We start from the raw sequence: 16,790 nt of genomic DNA, 5'->3' as shown, positions 1-16,790 counted from the left end.
ATGGAAAAGAGTATGGTCTAACAATGAATGTCAAGAAGATGAAATTTATAAGAATATCGAAAACTCAAAGAAATAAAGAGAATCTTCTAATAAACGGAACCAACGTCGAACAAGTGGACAAATATGCATATCTGGGAATAATGATTAACTCCACAAATGATTATACTCAGGAGATCAAAATCAGAATAGAAAAGACTTATAGATATTCAAAAAAATGAGAAGAGTGCTATGTACAATGGATTTAAAATTGGAACTAAGAGTTAGGTTGGCGAGGTGCTATGTTTTTTCGACTTTATTTTATGGAATGTAATCTTGGACCTTGACTGCGACATCAATGAAAAAACTGGAATCTTTCGAGCTATGGGTGTACACAGCACATCACAAACAAAGAGGTTTTGAGAAGGATGAATAAAGAAATAGAAGTAAATATAATTAAAACAATAAAATTGGAATATCTCGGGCATATTACACGTGGAGAGAAATACACCTTGCTCCAACTGATTATGCAGGGAAAGATCCAAGGAAATAGAAGCATAGGGAGGCGTAGAATGTCATGGCTGCGCAACCTGAGAGAGTGGTACGGATGTACATCAAATGAACTTTTCAGAGCAGTCGTCTCAAAAGTCCGAATAGCTATGATGATTGCCGACCTCCGCCGCGGAGATGGCACTTGAAGAAGATAATCCCCTCTGCTTCTTAAGACTGTTTGTAAGCAGGCTCAGAAGTGATCGTATGAACCATTGATTTTCACTCATCTCTTGAAGCCTCAGAACGTTTTTTCAAGTTTCTAAACATGTTCTATATGATTCATAGGCTTAAGGCCAATTTATTCTATGAATTTAGTTTCTTCTAAAACTGTGTTAATTCGAGAATGGGGAAGTCGGGCATTATCGTGCATTAAAAGAAAAAGAAGAACAGTTATTAAGAAAGTTACACGGTAGGTAATAGGGAGTGTCCGTTTCACCCTCTTAGGAGAATTTGATGTTGAAGACCACTGATTTAAGATAAAACTGTTAATCAAATAATCAATGGCGGACAGAAACATATTTTATAAATGAAAATTAATCAATCGCAATTGTATATTATTTATACATTATTTAAATATATAAAGTATACATGTAAAGTCCTACCAGAGATATAAGAGAATCATTAATATTTATTATCGATAAGTGTCCGCCGCAAGGCAACGGGAGATCGCCTCTGGACAGGATCGTACTTTTATTTTCGATTTGCATTACTTATTCGATTGTTAGGTGTGTTTAAAAAGCCGGTCTTTATCATTTTCTACTAAAGTTATAATAGTAGCAAAAATATTTACTTACACTACATTCACATATTTACAAAACTTTATCATTTCTAAATAGAGTACAAAAAGAACAGAGGCAAAAATATTTTAGAAAATTATTTTCAAAATTGAGATATGTCTAAAAGCTGGTTTTATACCGTTATCAACTGAATTTAAAAATATTTACACAAATTACGTATACATAGAAAGTTTACCATTTATAAATACTATTCGAAAAGTACTTGCATTTAAAAAAAATTACATGGACAAGTCAGTTTCACTATCACTGTCGTTATCTAGATCTATAATAATTGTTTCTTTGAACAACCTATATGTATTTATATAAGATCTTTCCATCTTTAGAACATGAGCAACACTATTTTTTCAGCTGTCATTGGCTATTTTCTCCATTTCTAATTTAATTAGACGAACCACAGAGGTATTTAGCGTGAGCGATACATTATTTCTCCTTACCGATGCTTTTAGCTCACGCCATATGTGTTCAATAGGATTGAACATGCAATAGTAAGGAGGAAGTCTTAATACTGTATGACCCATTTCTTTCGCCAAACTGTCGCAATAACATTGTTTTCTTATGTAAAATGATTTTAAAGTTTCAAGTAATTGTTTTTAGAATAATTATCTTCATAATATATATCATTTTCCAGCATATATTTGTGGATTATAAGAGTGGTGTCATTGTCATTAAAACATAGAACTTTATTGAGCCTACTGTGATAGCCTGGCATTGTCCATCACAATTACACTGTTTGGTGGTATATTTGGCAATAACTTCGTTGAAAACCAGTTTTCAAATAATTCTGACGTGGTGTCATCATGATAATCGACACGCGAGTCCTTAATGTTTTTGCATGACAAGGCTAAAGCATTAGGTATAAAGCCATTTTTTGTTCCTACATGGATTATTGTAATACGTTTTCCTTTATTTGATGGAGCTTTTGTTGTACAGCTACCAGAAGAATCTGCCCAACCATATTTTGGAACGTCATGGGTGTCAAACTACGTCTTATCCAGATAAACAATTTCTCTTCCACTTTCTCTGTCTTTATGAATTTGAATTAAAAATCCCGTCCTCCATATTTGTAAACGAGCATATTCCATAATCACTTGGCGTTTATCGATCGTTCTTATTTTAAAGCCATTTTTTAGAAGACATCGCCTTACTGTCTCACTGCAGCACTTAATTCCTGTGCCATCTTTCTGCAACTTTTGCATGATGGTTTTTAACGTGGGGACCATATTATGTTCTTCATACATGTTATAAATTTTTCTTCTAATGATCTCCACATCACTCCGGTCTAGTTTCCTAAACATACCAGCGTCTTTACTTTTTCGGTTGTTTTGTTATGGACCACACTATGTTCATTGGTCTACGTGTTAAGGCTGCCGCTTCCTTCACTGCATTAAATTTGGAAAGTCCTCATTCAAGGAGTGTAGTGTAAACGTCAAATATCACTTTTTTGTGTCAACTGACAAAACACTGCGCTTTACAGGTTTGTTAACACTGACGTCTATTCTTTCGGCAATATTATTATCAATAACTTCACGAGAAGTACTAGGCTCTTCCCAAGGACGAAACATTTCTAAATAATATTGTTTTATACACAAATTTTCTTCCTTTATGAACAAAGTCAAACAAATAATTGTCATAATATTATCTTAGTCTATCTGTTCACCAAGAAAATATAATTACGATTTTAAATAAATCGTGATTGGTGCTTTAGGTAAGATCCAAAACTAAACCATTCGAAGAAATTATTTCAATTGAAATCATGAATGTGTTGCTTGTGTGAGTCCATTTCAAAAGGTAAAGAAATAATAAATTAGACTTACTCACAATCAATTTAATTTAAATATCCAGACGACCGGTTTCGCTTTCTACAATATGCAAAGCATCTTCAGGTCTCGATACAAAGTTAAATAAATGCTGAAATAATAAACCCATATTAGGGTGTTGTCTAATAAAGATAAACAAAGATAGATGATATAAATTATATAAATTACAGTAATTATGCCAATATTACATGTCTGTGGTTTTTCAAAATGAATAAAATGTTTAAGCAGACAAGGTAAGACCCACAAATTGGTAAAATAGTCTATTAAACTGTAATGAATTAATAAATGAACAAATAAATAAAACATTACCTACATGCCGGTACTCTATTAATTGATGGTTGAAAGAACATGGTTCAAACTATCCTGTATTGTTGATTGGAGAACTCAAGTCTGCTATTGTAATTGTTTGACAGTAAACGGGGAAGTTCTTGAGGAGACAGATTTTATCCAATGAAGTAGAGATAGGTGTAATGTAATAGTTTGTTTGATGAAAGTAATGTTCTATACCATTGAGTTATTTAAAAGTTATTTATATTTATTCTAGAGATATATTTATGAAATATGTGTTATTTATTGAGATTTTATTTTTGAAGGTGACTGTTGTGAGACAATGAAAGAGATTAGATGTACAAATTGTGTGGGTGTGCAATTCTATATAACAAGTTAATAGAATAGAATTACATGATAATATGTATGAATAATAGATGATCCCCACGTTAAAAACCATCATGCATATGTTGCAGAAAATTGACACATGAATCAAGTGCTGCAGTGAGACAGTATGGCAATGTCTTCTAAAAACTTACTTACTTACTTACTTAATCAGTAGACCCATTTGTACCTTTCGATGTTGGGCCGTTTATAATACAATTCATTAAATTACAATATTTTACAATCTTCTGAGGTATCCTAGCTCTTAACGAACTTTCTCCATTCCTTCCTATTGGATGCCATCTATGTTGATTCCTGACAAGTCTTACCCTTACTCTGCAGTATCTGCGAGATGTCACTGTTCCATTCTTTAATGGGTCTTCCTCTTCTGTTCTTCCCTATTGGTTTGGCGTCCCACACTCTTTTTACTTGTCTATTATTGTCCATCCGGGTTATATGTCCGAACCATGCCAATTTTTTCTCCTTGATTGAGAATTTTTTATTCAAATTCATAAATCAGAGAAAGTGGAAGAGAAATTGTTTATCTGGATGAGACGTGGTTTGACACCCATGACGTTCCAAAATGTGGTTGGGCAGATTCTTCTTGTCGCTGTACAACAAAAGCTTAATCAAATAAAGGAAAACGTATTACAATAATTCATGCAGGGAAAAAATGGTTTTATACCTAATGATTTAGCCTTGTCATGTACAAACATTAAGGACTACCGTGTCGACCATCATGATACCACGTCAGAATTATTTGAGAACTGGTTTTCAACGAGGTTATTACCACATATAACACCAAACATTGTAATTGTGATGGGCAATGCCAGAAATTACAGTCGTAGGCCGAATAAAGTTCCATGTTCTAATGACACCAAAACTAAGAATCCCGGAATATATGCTGGAAAATGATTTATATTATGAAGATAATTATTCTAAAAAACAATTACTTGAAACTTTAAAATCATTTTCCATCAGAAAACAATATTATTGCGGCAGTTTGGCGGAAGAAATGGGTCATACAGTATTAAGACTTTCTCCTTACTATTGCATGTCCAATCCTATTGAACACATATGGCATGAGCTAAAAGCATCGGTAAGGAGAAGTAATGTTTCGCTTACCCTAAATTCATCTGTGGTTCGTCTAATTGAATTAGAAATGGGGAAAATAACCAATGACAGCTGGAAAAATACAGATAGGTTGCTCAAAGAAACAATTATTATAGATCTAGATAATGACAGTGATAGTGAAACGGACGTCCATGTAATTTTTTTTAAATGTAAGTACTTTTTGAATTGTATTTATAAATGATAAACTTTCTATGTATATGTAATTTATATAAATATTTATAAATTCAGTTGATAACGGTATAAAACCAGCTTTTAGACACACCTCAATTTTGAAAATAATTTTCTAAAATATTTTGTCTCTGTTCTTTTTGTACTCTATTTAGAAATGATAAAGTTTTGTAAATATCTGAATGTAGTGTATGTAAATATTTTTGCAACTATTATAACTTTAGTAGACAATGATAAAGACCGGCTTTTAAACACACCTAACAATCGAATAAGTAATGAAAATCGAAAATAAAAATACGATCCTGTTCAGAGGCGATCCCCCACTGCCTTGCGGTAGACATTTATCGGTAATAAATATTAATGACTCTCTTAGATTTCTGGTAGGACTATACATATGTAAATAATTAAATTAGAAATGTATATCAGCATTTCTCAACCTTTCAGTATTCAGGGCCCAATTTTTAATTGCAATTCTTATGGCGTCCCATTACCTTCCTTTTTATATTAATAAAATACGACGTATATTATGCGTTAAAAATTTTGACCCTACTAATCTCATCAGTGCAGCTTATTTTTAGTGTCCTAGACTCTAGGCTTAGAGCCCTAATACAGAATTTAATTACAGACCTTCAAAATTAACGAGTATAGGCAAATAAATGAAACTTATCCGCTCTTAGCCGCCAGCTACATCTTATATAGGTAAATTAGCATCTCTCGGCCTTGTACAATGCTAGCCTGCAAATGATTCTCATCTGCTCTCTGTCATTTACGACGGATATCGAACGTCCTCGCTGCTTGAGCTGCTTACCGTCCCTACGAGAAGTTTAGACCATGGTTTCAATTGGTTAGGAATATTATGGAAGATCTGCTCGACCAGGGTGTATAAATGCCGCAGCTGTTAGAAGTCCAGTCAATTTTGTAGTACAAATTTCACACAGAACTATGGATAGATTTTTAACTGGACAACAGTATCAACGAGTGCACAGTAAGACTCGAAGATAAAATCAAGAAAATATTCATATTCGCAAAATACCTACATTTTGGATTTGCCACTACTACAATAAATCAAGAAGAAACTTAATGTCTTCTGTTAACTCCAGTTCTTTTCCGTTTAGTGCTGTTATATTCCATGTTCCTATTTGAATAATCATTATAGTTAGATAGATTATCATTTATAAGTCAGTCTGTCTTGAATGTATTTGTATTGTGTGTTTTGTATTGCGTTTTTTGGTGCTGTTGGTTTTGTTTAATGTGATAGATTTTTATCCTTTTGTTTTTTTCCTTCTCTGGCTCTTTTTCCAATGTTCCCTTTAATCTTCATATCTTCTTCAGTTAGGTCATTGCCAATGTAAATGTGCTCTGTTTCTTTTAGTCTTAGATACTGTTTTTTGTTTTCCGAGTTTTATTTACAAGTTTTCGTACTTCTTTTATCTTGACGTCAATATGTAGTCCTTTCTTATAATATTTGTTGGTATCTATTGAAAAATCATATATTACTTCACTTTTTGTGCTATAAACTTTTTGTATCTGCTCTAACCTATTTTAAATATTTCTTCCTCTTATTCCTAGTTTCTTCAGGTCTTCTTGCTATCCGCTGATGTATCATATTCATTTTTACTTTATTTTTATATATTTAGAGTATTTTATATTTCTTTAAAAATTATAAGGGTGACCTAAGGTACTATAATCTAGCGTAGCTATAGTAGAACCCACAGTTAGAATGCAGTGTTGGTCTTACGGCGCAAAAGCGATGCCGCTCATGTCGCTTTTAGGTGTTTGTGGTAGTTTGGCGATAGACTGAGAAATCAGGACCGTGAGCGCTTCGTTTCAAAAATCTTTACTCATTAATTTATCTGAGAGAATTAACTCTTTATAGAGATAGAATAAACAAAAAAACAAATTATTTCTATAAACATGCCTGTATACATACAACATCTAATACCTCATAAATATTTATATACATATATACAAAAAAATGCAAGCAGTTTACACTATACGGCACGATATATATATATATATATATATATATATATATATATATATATATATATAACAAAGTGATTATTTCGACCAAAAAATAATTTATAAATACGTTGGAATTATCGGGTAAAGTGGTCTCTAATGAAAATCTTCCTTTTATTTATTAAGTATGAAAGATTTTTATTAGAGACCACTTTACCTGATAATTCCAACGTAGTTATATATATATATATATATATATATATATATATATATATATATATATATATATATATATATATATATATATATAATTATATATATTCTATATATATATATATATATATATATATATATATTTCTTGTTAATTAATACTAATCGCAATCCATATCTAAACGTCCTCATTCTCTAAACCATCTCCTATATTAATTATCACCGGTTCAATATCTTTCTCCAAATTGTCTACCGCAAACATTTTTTTTCTTCTACTTTCTTGACGTGGTTTACATAATTATGCCACTGCTCTTTAGATACGCGTTGGTAAGCATCTTTTATTAACCGTTCTACCGTTTTTCTTTTTTCTCAAATGACAAAGTCGTAGGAAAATATGGTGACGCTAAAACAAATGAAAATGGAGAACACTTAATCGAATTCTGTAAACAGCACTCTCTGAAAATCCTAAACGGATTCTACCAACATAAAAACACACATAAGTACACCTGGGTTCAACCAACGAGAAACACAAAGTCAATTATAGATTATGTCATCACAAAACAAGAAACACACATCAAAGTTAAAGACATAAGAGTATTAAGAGGACCGGAGTGCGGAACTGACCACTATATGGTAAGATCAAAATGTTACCTACAGTATCGACCTCGGCTACTACATCAAAATGACAACCAACTAGCTCAATCAAAACCCCTGGAATCGAATCTACCTAAATACAATATTGATGCACTGCAAAACGACTCGACATCATTCTTATATAAGCTGCGACTCAGCCACAAATTGGCAAACCTGATCTACTCCTCAGCCCAGAATACCTATAAAGAGATAATCAATAAAATCAATGAAGCAGCTTACGAAGCGCTCGGCACAATCCAAAAGAACAAAAAGAATACTCCATTGTGGTGGACAAATGACATCGCCAATGCAGTACACAACAAGAAACAAGCATATCAAAAGTGGCTACAAACAAATGATCCAGATGATAGACGAACATATGCAAGATCAAACAGAGAAGTAAAAAATTTAGTAACTAAAGCAAAAAATATTTCCTGGGAAAGTAAATGCGAAGAACTCAACAAATATATAGGGTCAGCAAGATCAAGGGAAGCATGGAAAACGGTAAAAAATCTGAGAACAAACAGAAAAGAAACGAGTAGAATAGATTTAATAGAAGAAAGATCTTGGATCGAACACTACTCACAACATTTGACTGAAACAAGACCTCAATTCACGAACATCAGTTCAACAACATATGAACTGGAATTCAGTGAAGACGATGAAATAACAGTACAGGAAGTCGAGAATGCAATACAAACTCTAAAAAATCGGAAGTCATGCGGACCACAAGGTATACCAAATGAATTATTAAAACATAGCCCACAAGTATTACGGGAATTACTGGCGTATGTCTTCACCTTATTCTATAATGGACACGACTTACCACCGGAGTGGACAAAAGCACATATTAACAACATCTACAAAAAAGGAGATAGAAAGAATTGTTCAAACTACAGGGGGCTAAGTGTCATAAATTCACTCTCAAGACTGTATGGAAAAATAATAAAAAACAAAATTGAAAAAGAGATGACAGATGTTGAAGAACAGAATGGCTTTCGTGCAGGCGGATCCTGTATGGACAGTATATTCTCTCTAAAGCAAGTTATCGAGAAAAGATTAGCCCACAACCTTTCAACTCATATAGTCTTTATAGATCTGACAAAGGCATACGATAGTGTACCACTTTCAATGCTTTGGGTAGCAATGGAAAACAAGGAATAAGCAAAAAAAATATACAAGCAGTACAACAACTCTACAAAAATATGACGGCAAACATTAAAACTGGAAATAGATTAACTAGAGAAATTCCTATTAGTAAGGGCCTAAAGCAACGCTGCTGCATAGCACCTACACTCTTCAAAATATATCTAAATGAGGCACTCTCAGTGTGGAGAAGAAAGTGCTGCAATATGGGCATCCCAATCGGAGATGATAGATTGTACACGATACACTTCGCTGACGACCAAGCCATTCTAGCTGAAGACGAGAGTGATGTAGGCTACATGCTTAGAAAACTGGAAGATGAGTATACCAAATGGGGCCTCACAATTAATATACAAAAAACTGAGTACTTAGTTGTAGGAGAAAAACCAGAAAGCCTACAAATCGAAATGGGAACTATAAAACCAACAGACAATTTCAAATACTTGGGAGTCCAAATAACATCAAAAGCAGGAAGTAGCGAAGAAATACACTCCAGGATTGGCCAAGCAAGATCAGCCACCAGACAGCTACACGGACTATTATGGAATAAAAAAATAACAAAAGAAAATAAAAGAAGAATCTATAAAACAATAATAGAAAGTATTGGGCTGTACGGCGCCGAACTCTAAGAAATAAACCAAAGAAACAAATCAAAAATTAAGGCCATGGAAATTAACTACTGGAGACGATGTTGCCAGCTCACCAGACTTGATAGGGTGAGAAACGAAGATATTCCGAGAGAAATGGAAATCGATCTAGACATAATAGACACAATCGAAGCCAAAAGACTTAACTGGTATGGACACCTTCAGAGAATGCCTGAAAATAGATGGCCAAAAAAAATAGAAGAATGGACTCCGCCAACTAGAAGAAAACGAGGTAGACCAAGACGATCCTGGAGAGACGATGTCGACGATGCAATGACCGCCAGAGATTTAACAACTGAAGATTGCTTTGACAGAAAACGCTGGAAATTAGAATGCGAGAAGCGGCGCCAGCTGTAGAAGACTCGCTTGTTATATATATATATATATATATATATATATATATATATATATATATATATATATATATATATATATATATATATATATATATATATATATATATACCGTTTTTCTTTAAAATCGACGTTGTTTGAAGCCACATACCTTTTCAATCTCCAATCTTCATCTTTCAATCTTTACCATCTCAATCGGGTTCAGCTCGCAATAGTAAGTTCGCAGTCTCAAAATATTAACGCCATATTTTTCCGCAATTGTTTCAATTTTGTAGTTTTTGTACTCGTCTCTAAATGCGACCGCAGTATCCAGTAATTAACTCTTTGGGTAATTTTCCACGAAGAAAATTTTCTTTTCGATTATTAGCCAATCCTTGATTTGCCTTTTATTCCACATTTTTTTCGGGAAATCAAATTTGCGAGAGTGGTATGACGCGTTATCCAAAACGACAATGTTTTCTTTGTCTTTCGCAAGTTTGGAATTAACGTCTTCTCAAACCATTCTTTATATAGATCCCTCTCCATTTCGTTGTGGTAATCAGCGGTTCCCTTCTTGGAAAAGAAAGTTAATTCGGTCAATACCATAAAACTAGTTTGGCTTCCAGCATGAAGAAGAATAAATCGAGGACCTCTTTGAGTTGGAGCTTTCAGTTCAGTAGAGAGTTCTTTTATGAAGGCATCTCGTGGATTCTTGATCGTTGTGTCCCTTCATTCGTTTTTGACTGAAGCACCAACGTTAATCCAAGACTCATCGGTATAAACAAGGTTATCATTATCCTTCTTCCTTAATGTTTTTATTTGTCTGAGGTACTTGTGGCTACAGGATATGATATCTTTTCTTTCCATCATTATCGAATCTCGACCTCCTTTATCATATTCAAAACCCATGTCATTTAGTAGCCTACAAAATGTGGTTTTTGAAAAATCTGGTAGGTCCTCATCATCCTTCACTCTGTTCATTATGCTGTCCACGGTTGGTGGTATGTTTTCCAAAAAAAAAATTATGACAATTTTCCTTATTCAAGATTTTACTCCCTCATCGTAAGTATTCTCACATGAATTGTACTGGAAACTGTTTTTCTTCCTTTTTGGTACCGGTTTCAATTCGCCTTGCTGGACCTCTTCACGGATGTCATAAATTTTGCGAACACTCATACCGCATATTTTCTAAACTTTTTCCACAGTAATAGTCAAGCTGTCACCATTTTTTAAGTTCAGATGATAGTTCAATACATTTAACACCACACGTTTTACTTGCACACTAAAAGTCATACCCTGTTTGAAATTCACGACAGATACTGGCAACAGCTCCATGAAGTGGGTACTTCCAACCGCTTGAGAAAATGAAATAGAACTGAGCTTTCATAGTTTTTGCCAACATGTTTTTGGTCTAATGGCCAGTACCCAAATCGACAAAGAGACATGTTTGCTTTGAGTGGACAATGGGGATTAACACTGATTCGCTTCTCCTAATAACTTTATAATGATCTTTATTTCGCATAGAATGTGTTTACAATGAAAGCTATTGAAAATTGATGACTATAGATAAGCTATCGACAATGAGTTTTTGATATATTTTACTTTTTTTATAGTATTTTTCTACATGTTATTGTTTAGTTCGACATTGTAACTCTTTTATTATTACATAGATTATTGAATCATGCTTTAGTTGAAAGAATAATGATAGTCTTTTATACAACCGTAAGCAATTATTGTTGTGTTCGCGTATATTCCAGTGCTATGATTCTTAAATACGGTCCTGATGCGCCGCTCGGGGCAAAATAAAAATATTAGTCTGTTTTTCCAAAACGTGGTTTTTAATAAGGCTATCTTAAACCTTATATTTTTCTTTCGACAGGTTGGTCAAATAACGGGCCGAATAACCGAGGTTGATGAAAATATCACATCTCTACTCGGCAGACTTTCAATGGTAACGCAAGAATTTAACAAAATCAAAACCGGTCTCAGCACTGCATTAGAACAAATCAAAGAAAGTTTCCATGCGGTTCAGGGAAAAATTGATGAAGAATTAGGACCACACGATATTGACAGCAATGAACAAGTGCCTACCGCTTAATTTTTTTAATAATTCTTATGTATTGTAATGTTCTTTCGAGCGAATATTTGTGTTTTAGCATAGCTGGACCTAATTTTTTATTAAAGTGTGAGTACGTTAAAATCGTAAATAAAATACAAAAACTCGTTTAAAAAGTATTTTAAAACCTATAATAAAAAATGCAATTATTTTAAAAATTTATTATTATCGTCATTGGTACTACAGCTCTAGTTCAACTCGACCTTCTCCAGTCTGTTTCCCTAGTAGTTCCTATCTTCATAGATGTCATACGAATCTGGGTATAGTTATTTTGTATGAAAGATCTGCCCGACTGATTGATCTTTTTTGCATTTCTCATAGTATCAAGAGCTGCCTTTTGAAGATGAGGAAATTTCTCTGAGTAACCAAAGACTCAATCTGAAAGTCCGATATCGAATGGTAAAATGTTATATCCACTCTATTCTTCTTTATGGCGTTGTGGCGTCAAAGCTTGGACGGTTAGTGTTGACTTCACGAGAAAGTTGGAAGCTATTGAGATGTGGTTTTTTAGGAGACTTTTAAAAATGCCATGGAGGGATCATTTTACGAACGAAATGGTGTTGCACAGAAAGGGAAGAGATAGAGATCATTTGTTCACCAATAAAAGGGGAAAGACAACATATTTTGGGGTACACATCAAAATGAAATGTACGAATTGTTAAGTTGATTACGAAGGGTAAATTAAAGGAAAACAGGGTCTTCCTAGATGACAAATATCCTGGCTGAAAAAATTCACATACATGCAGACACTTTTAAAACAAACCAAAGACAGAAATGAATTTGCAATGGTTATGGCCAACCTTCATTAGTGGAGTCTACACTAGAAGAAAAGGGTAGACTTCGAAGTTATATCGTCTTCTTTAAAGATCATTTTTAAATATTTTTAAGATCCTTAGTTAGTAGACGAGTAAATTATGTGTATCTGTTTTAGGCCCACTTGCCATTATGCTAATTTCAGTGCTGCTTTCGGTACTAAAAATATTAGTTAGTTGCGCGAGTCAATTTAGTATGAAAAATGTGTGTTTGTAACTATCTTAATGGACTGCCGGAGTGATGACGTAGATTTTATTGAGATCTGTCAGTTTCAATTTCCAATCAAACCTTGTTTAGTGTGGATAATTTGTATTATTCGTTATTTTTTCATTTTTTTTGCAGAATCTTTCCGCTTTTTGCAATATCTAAGTATTCTAATAGTTACTACAACAATTTTACAAGGTTGTGTAAATAATAAAAATTGCTGTTTTATAAAAATAGTAATAAAATGCATGTATCAATAAAGTAAGGTTAGAATTTCTTTAATTTAAACTTTTAAACTATATTTCATAGAAATCTTCTTCTTCCTCTGTCGTCCCCATTAACGGAGGTTGGCGACCACATTTCTAAAAGTTTCTCTGTCTTTTACAGCGTGGAATAATTCGTCTACAGTCATGTTTGTCCAGTCTCGAATATTTCGCAGCCATGACTTCCTCTTTCTACCTATTCCCTTTTTGCCATCGACTCTACCCTGCATGATAACCTGCAGAAGACTATATTTATCATTCCTCAGTATGTGTCCAAGGTATGCAGTCTTACGTACTTTTATTGTTCTCAACAATTTTTTGTCTCGACCCATCCTTCTCAGCACTTCCTCATTGGTGACCCTGGCAGTCCATGGAATCCTCAACATTCTCCGGTATATTCAAAGTTCGAAGGCTTCAAGCTTCTTAACTATTTGCGCTTTTAACGTCCATGTACAATACCCAATTTACCCCGTACAATAGTTGGGACCAGACGTAACATTCAACAAACCTCAGTCTCAGCGCAGTATTCAGATTTTTGTCACAGAAAAATTGCTTGCATTTTAAGAACGCTGCCTTTGCCATTTCTATTCGTACCCTGATCTCTTGGTCTGGATCTAATTCTGTGTTGATGTGAGCTTCCAGATATTTATATTTTGTCACTCTCTCTATTTGCTGTCCACCAAGGGTTAGTTGTTCATTATTTATTGGACTCCTTGATATTATCATAAATTTGGTCTTATCTGTGTTGATGTCAAGTCCCATTTGATTGCATTCACTATTTATTACATCTAGTAAAGTTTGTAGTTCTTGTATACTCTCAGACATAATTACCGTGTCATCTGAAAATCTCATGGTGTTTACGATTTCTCCACCAAATCTTATTCCCTCTTTTTTTCCCATAAGTCTTTTCTGAATATGACCTGTAAGTACACGTTGAAAAAGCGTCGGAGACAAGACATATCCTTGCCTGACCCCTCTCGCAATCGGTATATTATTTGTTTCTATATCATTCACCCTTATTACTGCTTTCTGCTTCCAGTATAATTTCATTATTAGTTTATTCATTCATTCATTTCAGTATTAATGTTCATAGAAATAGAACACTGAATTATGATGGTATTATCGTAAAAAACACTATACTTAAAAGAAAAAGCAGCAGAGGAAGCAAAATGTTAACTTTATGGAAATTAAAAAGTCTTGAGATTGAACATTTCAACTTTTGTTTGGAAAGTAATAATAACAATATGACCGCCGTGACGTCACACTCCGGCTGTCCATTTTAATTAGCATGTAGGCATGCGCTCTACCAGTTATGCATTGGTGACCTAACAGTAAAGTTTGTTTTATGATTAGAGTAAATAAAAAAGGTAAATAATGACTGTGAAAAAGAAACTACAAGCGTATATGGAGAAAAAATTGGATCGAGATAAGAGCAAAGGAATTAGGAAAGGGTTAGGCAAAGGAATATTAAATATGTTGAATGAAGAATTATTAATGGAAGACCCTTTGGCATATAAAAACTTTTTACAAATAAATAATAATAATTTGTTTCAAAAATTTTTACGAATAGTTAATAATTTCATCATTTTTAGTATAAGAAATTGGAACATGCTCTAATTTTTAGTAAGAGATCTTAAAATAATCCATGCGTTTCTCACCTGTATGTCAGCACTGGTAGAATAATAGTTTTATTTATATTATTTCTGTTTTTTGGAGTAGGCCTACTTGTTAGGTCTGTTCATTACTTTGAATTTCTCTTCTCATTAAGAAAAGAGAATTCTACATCCTCTCAATACATTATTATCGATATAAATCATAAGTTAATGATTTTTACTTTTTATCGAAAGATGTAATTAAAATTATTTTATAGAATTATTTTAAATAAAATTTGTAACGAAATGGTCATGATGAATACGCAGAGTAAGTTTTACTTTAGTTTGTATACTTACAAAAACAAGAATATCTGAATTCTTTTTCAAACAATTTATCATCGAACTTATTCTATACATACCTAATTTTTTAGATACCTGTCTTTTATATTTTATCATTTTCAAATTGATTTCAAAATGTATTATTTTAATAATAAAAATATGAATATATGAATAAAATAGAACCCTTCCTTAGAGAATAAAAAAATTTAACAATTTTTTACCTTTTAATAGTAAATGTGTAGAAATGTTGTTCTAATTTTTTCCAAACATTGTTTTTAATAAGGCTCTCTTAAATCTTATCTTTTTCTTTCGACAGGTTGGTCAAATGACGGTCGAAATAACCGAAGTTGATAAAAACCTTAACTATCTACTGGGCAAACTTTCGTTGGTAACGCAAGAATTTAACACAATCAAAACCGGTCTCAGCTCTGCATTAGAAAAAATCAAAGAAAGTTTCCATGAGATAAAGGAAAAAATTGATAAAGGAGCAGGACTACACAAGCTTAACAGCAGTGAAGAAGTGCATTCCACCCCTTAAATTTTTTAATATCTCTTATTAATTGCAATGCTTGTTTGAGCCAATATTTATATTTTAGTATAGCTAGTCTTAATTTTTTATTAGAGAGTAAATAAAATATAAAAAAAAATCTTTTATTATTCAAATATTATTTTCAAATTCATATAAAATTATTCAACAAATACCCTATCTTTGTTATTGTTACTACATTAAATACTATTTTTATATGGGAATACGCCACAATTGATTGTAATGAAATTTATATTTTACCTAAAAAAACCACGATTCGATTTCCACTCAGGAAATCGTTCACAAAAAAAGATTATTTAATAATCCACTTCGAAAATCGTTCTTAAAATCCAAAATAAAAACAATCAATTAAACAAATTTTGATTTTTTTTTAAACGTCACAAAAGTATTAATTTTTGTGACGTGATTGACAATAAAAATGTTACTTTTACGCCTAGGCACAAAAATATAAAAGTCAAAAGTTCAAAAGCTTCGTAAACCGCAGTGGACTTGGTATCTGGAGGACAATAAGCACAAACGTTCACAAAACTTAACCACCAGTAGCGCAAAATCGGTGATTTTTTTTATTTGTCAAAGTGACAATTAATAGGGGTAACCATAGTAACATAAAAAATATTTGCGACGTTTAAAAAAAATAGTATGTTCTATTCGGAGTAAAAATGACATTTTGTGCCTTGGTTTAATGTTGGACTCGCTACGCTCGTCCGTCAAAAGTACAGCGTCGCCACAAAAACTATCATTTTTACTCCCAATAAAACAGTACACTAATTTTGTTTTGTTACTTGGTAGAAAAAAATTCTTCAAATAATTAAATTTTATCTGACTCATTCATTGACAATTCAGACAATATTACCCATTTTAAAGTAGATGACTTTAAAATGATATTGTCA

The 16,790-nt window shown here is 32.8% G+C and overlaps 1 protein-coding gene across 3 annotated transcripts in view; it reads left to right on the top strand.

Moving 5' to 3' along the window:
• LOC140437298 (uncharacterized) overlaps positions 1–16,003 on the top strand; it is a 94,819-nt gene extending 78,816 nt beyond the window's left edge. Inside the window, exons 14-15 of one of the 3 annotated variants that reach the window (XR_011950360.1) lie at positions 11,906–12,211; positions 15,670–15,757. Coding sequence is in view for 2 of the 3 variants with exons in the window: in XM_072526737.1 (XP_072382838.1) it covers positions 15,670–15,891 (222 nt within the window). In the remaining variant the exon portion in view is untranslated. Of the gene's footprint in view, positions 1–11,905; positions 12,275–15,669 lie in introns of those variants that run through there. The other 2 variants (XM_072526737.1, XM_072526738.1) reach the window with 2 other exon arrangements.
• The last annotated feature ends 787 nt before the right edge of the window (positions 16,004–16,790 follow it).

This window comes from Diabrotica undecimpunctata, chromosome 3 (assembly GCF_040954645.1).
Source record: "Diabrotica undecimpunctata isolate CICGRU chromosome 3, icDiaUnde3, whole genome shotgun sequence".
Classification (NCBI taxonomy): domain Eukaryota; kingdom Metazoa; phylum Arthropoda; class Insecta; order Coleoptera; family Chrysomelidae; genus Diabrotica; species Diabrotica undecimpunctata.
Note: the sequence above shows the minus strand (reverse complement) of the source record. Positions and strands in the feature narration are given on the sequence as shown.